General features: G+C 40.0%; 1 protein-coding gene across 1 annotated transcript; it reads right to left on the minus strand.

Moving 5' to 3' along the window:
• Positions 1-7,129: 7,129 nt before the first annotated feature.
• On the minus strand, positions 7,130-7,867 carry LOC139750083 (uncharacterized). The gene has a single exon (XM_071664417.1). It carries the CDS (start codon positions 7,865-7,867, stop codon positions 7,130-7,132), a length of 738 nt encoding a protein of 245 aa, XP_071520518.1.
• Between the last annotated feature and the right edge of the window lie 564 nt (positions 7,868-8,431).

Below are 8,431 nucleotides of genomic sequence, written 5' to 3' on the forward strand. Positions count from 1 at the left end.
ATATGAAACCCCTACAACATGTATGACATTTTAAAGTAGCCTTTACCACGAACATATACAACATAGCTCTAAAAGTTCTACATTGCTGCAGGAATTTTCACATTACAGAGAAAAGTTTCATTTATGTCTGACCTTGGAATAGTTGGGTTGTTGGTCTGAACAAGATGGCTGAGACTGCAGGGTCTGCTGACTTTTCTGAGGAGGGATTGGCAGTTTCTAGAAATTATGATTCTTCCTAGTCAAGCATCTGTATGCTTAAGTGCGTGTAAGCCTTCTCCATTATTTGCTGCAACATCTTAATGCGCTTCATTTTGAATTAAGCAGGCAAGGGCTCAGGGCAGGATTCATCAAACTGATTTCTGAAAAATAAACCGATTATACTTTCCACTGTCAGGAAAATAGCTGCATAATTGCACAACAAACTGTATATCATATCAATTCTCTTGAATACAAGCTTAAACAATGATTCTTGACCTTCTCTACATACAGGTCATTTGCCTTGAGGACAGCAGCATCTGTTGTTCTGCAAGACCTAATAGATCCATCAATGTGGAGGCAGACTTGCCTTCAAATATGCCTTGGAAAGTCACCAAACAGAATATTAAGCAACAAAAATGCATTTTGAAGGTGCAAGTCTAAGGGCTACATAGAACTGAAATGATGTTAAAATATAACCTCTATCAAAGGTACAGTTTCTAGATATCAGAGCAGCGAGGACATCTAATATATAAGAAACTAATGGAAGTTTTTAAAGCCTTAGCTGAACCTTTGATTGTGAAACATTCATCCCTAACACAATGTTTACATATTTCCTGTTGAGGTCAGATTGTTATCCTTACTACCCATTTTTTTTAATGCGCTCACATACGCTAAGTAGACTCAGAAAATTTAGCTAAATAGACTCAGAAAATTTAAAATTTTAACATAATCAATGACTACGACAAACCTTAATTATCTATCTTCATTGCATATGTAAAGTCTGTGGGACTTCTGTCCAGGAACACTGTTTTAGGTGGTGGAAGACTGGTTGTGTGACTGCTGCATTTGGGCCAGTTCAAGAGCATGTTGGTGAGAGGCTTCCAAACCCATTAGCAAATGGACCATAGTGTTTCATGTGAAAGTCTGTTACATTATTAAGGTCTGTAGGAGGAAAGTTCCCTAAGATTTTAAAGGCACTGTTTGTATTAGTTGGAGTGAAGGGTAGGTGGGCGATTGTCTCTGAATGGATTTTGGGTAGATTTTTCACAACTTTCCTTTTTAAAGGCGAGATTGGTTTGTGGGTAATTTTTGAGAAGTATCTCATGAGTATGTTTGTAAGTTCTTTGGGACAATGGATTTTACTGTGATGAGTCAGGTGTGCTTCATGAGTGAGGACTGGTGAGACGAGTGGTGATGTGGGTCTTTCGGTTCATTGTGTTGATGAAAGAGTGCCAGTTATCTGTTTGCCTCTATATGATTAAGTTAATAATAGATTTATTTAAGAATATTTATTTGATCTCTGATTTCTATCAATGGTGAGTGGTTATGTGTAAGGTGGTTTCTTTACTTTACGATGTGTGTAATTTATGGGAGTAGGTAGTAGTTTGTAGGAAGCTAACAACCAGGGAGGTATATTACCAGTACTAACCGCCTGGGTATCTGGAGGGTTAGTGACGCCTGTTTAGTGATCCAGCACTCAGGTGGTCGTCACGTTGCACTCCTCTGACCCAGGTAGCTGTCTTTTGTATTGACTGGGTGAGCTGGATGGAGTGTGTTCAGGATGGGTAAGTGGTCAGAGGATGGTTGCCGTAGCATCCTTCCATGTAATGCTGGTGTGAGCAGAATGTTGTTTCACAAAGTTAGCTGCAGGAGCTGGTGGACTGGGAGTCTGGTTGGTTGGTTGGTTGCATAGGTTAAGTATACTGAGAAGTTACAGTTGAAGAAATTCACCTCAGAGATCATAAGTGTGAATGCTGAACAAAGTGGACATTCAAATCTTTAATAATGGGAGCATCTTACCGAGGTTCTGCTGTTGGGTAGTGTATCTTATGGGGTATGTAGAGTAAGGAGGTATGCAGATGTTGACTATCTTGCACCTAGTACTGTGTTTATAGGATATTGTTGTTGTCTGTGAGCTGTTGTATGGTGTCAGTTGTGGAGAAAATTTGGGTTTGTTGGATAAGTGTTATGAGTACCTACTCTTTGTCTGTTATTTCTTACGGCTGTGAGATCTGGATGTGAGACTAGCTTCTTAGATGAGTGCTACAAGGATACTGCATTCTCTTAATTAGCTGAGAAGTTCTGTGTATTTGTTCTTATCATTACTAGCACTGAATTGCAAAATCTTTAGTTTGTCATTGCAGTTCTGTGGCGTAGAATGATCTATTTGTGAAGACTGAAAATGCGCATTCTGTAATGCTGTTCATTGGAAATTTGTGCTCGAGGTGAAGGTTTTTGTGACGGAGTGTTGTAAGTTATTTTGTGAATGGCTGCTGTACGTCCAGTGTTCTGAGTAGTCTCCAGTGGATGACAGTGATGTACAGTGGAGGTGATACCACTGACTGTAGTTAAAGCACAAATTGTAGTAGTGCTTTTTGATATAATTGTCACTATGAACACATGTCATAAGCTGGAATTAGTAGTTAGATGACCTGGCCATTACCTCCCTGTAGTTAACACATATGTGTGAATTCTTCAGATGCCTGAGTATAACCTTAAATAACACACTGCACAAAAATTAACTTTACACCAGTGAATGAGAGGTCTCAAATTGATCACCTGTTAGCTTTAAAGAGGTTGGTATGTTATCAGATCTTTTAGTCGTTATGTCATTACATTACTTTGAAAGTGAAAATACCATTTTTATACTAGTTTTCTGAAGAGACGTAGTAAGAGCAGCGGTAAAGGGAAAAAAATATTGTCAACACAACAATGGGAAAAAGATATTGCTAAGCTCATTAAATGAAAAATAATATTGTTAAGCTTACTAAAGGAAAACAATATTGTTGTTAAGGTTATGGCAGTATAGATTTCCCATATAATATCCTTCATGTCGAAATATACAAGGAGTAGAAATATGGCATTAAATCAATATCCCAACGATGGTCTAATTCAAGAAACAAAACTGATAACTAAAACACACAACACCACAGTGGCAGTCGGTAAGGGAGCTGTGAACATGGTTTAATACAAACATAATGTTATGATCGTAGGAAGACTCTCCATATATAATATATCAAATAAGAAACAAAAATAGCCTCTAACATAGAAGCTAAAGATAACATATGGAACACACAACACTAAAATGTCCAGGACTAGAAATATAATAACCTTAAACACAAAACTGACTGCAATCATGTACATAAACTAATTTACTGGTAAACAATAACACTGAGAGGAATACATATGAAAATTATTGGTTTGATGCAAGGGACAAAAAAAAGGCAACTGGAGGTGTACAGTACATAGCAAAGATAAACAATGAAACAGTTTACATGGATTAGTAATATTACAGCCAATTTTGTTGTCGCTAGACTGGTGAAGCCATAATGCAAGAATAAACTGGAGACCAAATATAAGAACCAAAAGTACATAACGTGTTGTGAAAACTGGTACCAGAATGAAATGATTAAACACAAGAAGATAGATATCAGCATAAAGCATGGAAAATCCATGAAATAAAATTATCATTGGAATAATGATAGTTCCACAAAAATAAATATTTCATGCAGTTTCAATAAAAAACAAATAGCTCAACTAAATACTTTAAACAACGTGGCAACATGAGGAAAAGAAAAAAGCTTTGGAATTGTTTTACATCTTGTACGACAATGTTACTTCACACAAGAGTATTCTCTTAAACAGGGTCATCTTGGGGCTCAGAGAGGCCATTCTTTTCAAATTACAGTTTGGAAACAACACCCAAATATATAAGGTCATTCCATTCAAATTACCGTTTGGAAACAACACATAAATATATAAGTACGACTGGAAAATTTAGGTAGGCTAAACATTAATTGAAAACATCAGGGGAGACCCATTATGAAGAAGAGCAAAGTAACTTTTCAACTTTACCTTTTACTGCAGATAATATCTGAAGAATTAATTTCAATGAGTCCTTAACTTTACAGAGATGCAGAAGTGTCTTGTTCCTCTGAAAAATATAAAGAACAAAATGCTAATCAGCAGCGTAGTTACAAGAGGATGGAGGGTAGGCCCCAGGAACCACCGACTGTTTAGGGTTTTTATGATATCCAATTCTGCCTAGCTCCTAGGTTGCCATCCAGTCAATTTGGCCGTGATAATCTTGGCAAATCTATCCCCAAGTGTCCCAAATATCTAAACGCCAGTGGTAAATAGCACCTCGACTTAACGCAAAATATCACATATTGTTTACTTGACACTTATAGAGCCTAGCTTTCATGTGGTAATCAATAAGATTTGAAAAAGAACTTTGTCTAAATACAACACAAACACTTTAAACAGCTAATGTTAGAAATGAAAAGAAAAGTACTAATTAATAATAACAAATATAAACAAACCGTAACTTTTATTCTGTCCCTTACCACCATGCATGTCTGTTCAAACAAAACAAACTGACCAAAAATAATTCTTTATGAACGTCTCGATTAACTAGAATTTCCCAAGAAACAATAACATATAAGAGAAATTTTAGTGTGCAAACAAAACAAATACTTAAAACAGCTAACACAAAAGTAAAAAATAGATATCATAAATGATCATAAATTAAAGCCAGTAACTATCAATAGCTGTCGCTTACACTCACGAATGGTTGACCCGTACCATATTTTGGTCTTCCGCTTCACGTACAAATCTTGACCTATAACAATTCTAAATTATAATTACTATAATTTTCTTTAATCATTATATTACAATTTTCTTATGTTAATAATTAGTATAACAAACACAAACAAAAACTGTAGAACTATCAGAAGACAAATTTCAGGCAGCAACTATGAACAAGCGGGAAGGTTTGATCATTTCTCTCCTGCTCCTGCCTCTCTCTCCGTCTCCCATATGGCCTTCCCATACACCAAGATGATATATATATATCTGGCCAATTCCCTGATCAACTTTGTTAACGTAGGTTGCATAAAATATACAAAATCACTAACCTCATTACAGGTTACTATATTATAAGAAATAATTTCATAGATTTTTGTTTATACTCCATAGATTTGAGACACTTTAAAAGCCTAGCTTGTATACTAAGATTTTCATCCTCTGAGCGAAGACATACAATAATCGTCCTTATCTACTCTGAGCATTGGATAGCCTCCTGATGATCAAGGTTGCTGTTTTGGTTGTCCGTTTCCCTTGTTACTGCTGCGCCTCACTGCACACCTTACATGAGTGCCTTCCACAGTATTAGGGACAGCTGCTGGGCCTCACTGTAGCTACTTCTGGGACGGTTGCCAATCTTCCTCGTATTCCCTCATGACCACAGCGCCAAACCGACTCCCGCCATCAGGCCGAAACGCACAAACATTTCTGACAAAATTGAGACAACCGCTTTCGCGTCAGTTTTGACACCAAGTGAATTTATACGACAATTACGTTCAAGATGCTTGGTTTTTCGTTCATGGATTGAACAGAAGCAACCAACGATGGTTGCTACTGCCCAATCCATGAAGTCCCCCCCACCACGGATAGGTAACCAAGCTTCGGGGGGGATGGGTGTTTACCCTGACGCCAACGGAGAAACTCAATATTAGTGCAGAGATCTTTTCCTCGGTAAAGAAAGTGTAGCCGGACTCCGCCCTCATGAGGTTACTGCACGACAGCAAAGATCACCCTTTGGTAGGCTGTGCTATAGGCAGCACAGCTCCGTCAAAGATCTCACTCCATAAGTGAACTTATATAGATTCCTTTCTTAACATTTTGTCTTGTCTATAAGGAACTCATCAGTTCTTCTCCAGTGAAAGCAAAAAATCATCGAGAAATTCATTTGCTTCCTCAATATCAGGATCTTGTGGCTCTGTGTGGGGGACGGGGCTGGTGGGCTGTGTGTCTGGCTGTGTCTGGGGAGCAGGGCTGGTGGTCTCTGTGACTGGCTGTGTCTGGGGAGCGGGGCTGGTGGTCTTTGTGACTTGCTGTGTCTGGGAAGCGGGGCTGGTGGTCTCTGTGACTTGCTGTGTCTGGGAAGCGGGGCTGGTGGTCTCTGTGACTGGCTGTGTCTGGGGAGCGGGGCTGGTGGTCTCTGTGACTTGCTGTGTCTGGGAAGCGGGGCTGGTGGTCTCTGTGACTTGCTGTGTCTGGGGAGCGGGGCTGGTGGTCTCTGTGACTTGCTGTGTCTGGAGATCAGGGGAAGTCTTGGGTATAAATTTCAATATACTGTGAGCGATATCGTCTCTCAACCGATTCCTCTCGATCTTCTCTTGCACGGCCTTCATAATACGTTTGGGCGGCTTTCTCCATTTTCTTTTCATTTCAGTTGGTGATCCTGCGCCATCGAGCCACATGATACCAGAATAGTATCGTTCCTGTTTCCCAACGGGTCCAATCTTGGTGTCACACATGATGTAGAGGGAACCCAAATGGCGGCCGATGTTTACGTTGGAAGCCACGGGCTCGTTATGTATCTTGCAGTAACTTTCATACCGTTGCTGCAGCTCTTTCCTGCTGATAAGGTACCGCTTCATAGTAATAGTCTTTCCCTTCATTTGAACGAAGGTATTCATGAAACTAACAAAGGAAGCCTTTCCTTTGTAATCCCGTTTGTAGTAACAGAAAGCCATTGAAGACGTGGACTGGGTCAGGCGAAGTTACACAGACTAACAAGATAGTCCTTTAATCAATAGTCCTGTATCAGCACTGAACTCGAAATACGTCAGAACGACAATTTCAACCCAGGGCTGGAGGGCCAGTTGATGATATTCTCACGTCTTGCTCAACCAAGTAACCTCGGTTAGACCTTGTTTATATTCAAATATAGTAAAGTTAATATAGTGAAGTTTGATGATTCTTTTTATATGTAAGTTGCAATGTAGTTTGTATATATATATATATATATATATATATATATATATATATATATATATATATATATATATATATATATATATATATATATATATATTGGCTATGTCGTCAGCAAAGGTTTATCGGCCTGGACATTCTGGACATTCCTTCATGCTGCCAAACTCCTGTCGATGGCATATTGCAAGTCTTTCATAATAAGGTCCAATGTGGGTCGAGCAGAGGGATCCTCCTTTTTAGCCTGTTTGACAATAGTGGCCAAGCGTGAGCGGCGACTCCGGTAAACTTGTTTGATAATCTGACTCAGGAGGAAAGCATAGGAGTACACGTCAGACGCCGTGGTGCTGGGTTGGCCAGACCTCACCTCTGGCGCAATCCATAGGCATTTACCAGGAGAGGAGTTGAGGCCCAGGTTCTGGTGTTCGACACAGGCAAACCCCAGATCAATGATGCTCACTTGGGGCGCCTGAGGATCGCCGCTCACGATCACATTATCGTTCTTCAGATCATTGTGGATTATCCCTTTGTCGTGCATCTCCTGCAGTCTGTGTCCAACCATCAGTGCCAGCTGCAGGAGATCGAAGCGACCTTGTGGATTGTTGCCCCTCAAGACATCCTCGAGAGTCGATCGGCCCGCGTAGCTCATCACAATGGACGGTGGGTTTTCGCAGGTAGCATAAAGCCTAGGGACACCTCCGGCTCCTTCAAGGTGAGCCATGTGTTGGGCCTCTTGCATGAGTTTGTTATCCTCAGCTTTGTGAGAGACCTTCAGCACGGCTCTTTCCTCCTGCCACGGAACAAGGAAGGCCTTCCCGTTCCCCCCAGCACCCAAGACCACCTGTGCTTGGGAGACGAGAATTTCCACGTCTCTTCTCTGAATTACAGTCATTTTGAGAGTAGTGTCTTCTGTGGGGTTTGGGCTGACCTGGTAAACTCTGATATTGTAACGCTAGAGATACCGAGTTGGTGCTTTCCTTCGTGTTTTGATTGACGAAGTAAACTTTCATATCCCAGAAGTGCAGAAATATAGTGAAGCTTCCTGTAACTGGGTACCTCAGATTCAAAAATATAGTATAGGGCACACACACACACACACACTCAATATATATATATATATATATATATATATATATATATATATATATATATATATATATATATATATATATATATATATATATATATATACCGGGGTTGACGTGCATTGAATCAGGGCATGTGAAGAGTCTGGGGTAAACCATGGAAAGTTATGTGGGGCCTGGATGTGGAAAGGGAGCTGTGGTTTCGGACACTATTGCATGACAGCTAGAGACTGAGTGTGAATGAATGGGGCCTTTGTTGTCTTTTCCTAGTGCTACCTCGCACACATGAGGGGGAGGGGGATGGTATTCCATGTGTGGCGAGATGGCGATGGGAATGAATAAAGGCAGACAGTGTGAATTGTGTGCATGGG

The sequence above is a fragment of the Panulirus ornatus genome, chromosome 9, assembly GCF_036320965.1.
Source record: "Panulirus ornatus isolate Po-2019 chromosome 9, ASM3632096v1, whole genome shotgun sequence".
In the NCBI taxonomy this organism is placed as follows: Eukaryota; Metazoa; Arthropoda; class Malacostraca; order Decapoda; family Palinuridae; genus Panulirus; species Panulirus ornatus.

Bases quoted from the DNA above. Each gene is read 5' to 3' on its own strand.
- LOC139750083 (XM_071664417.1), bottom strand. From the start codon at position 7,867: ATGACTGTAATTCAGAGAAGAGACGTGGAAATTCTCGTCTCCCAAGCA.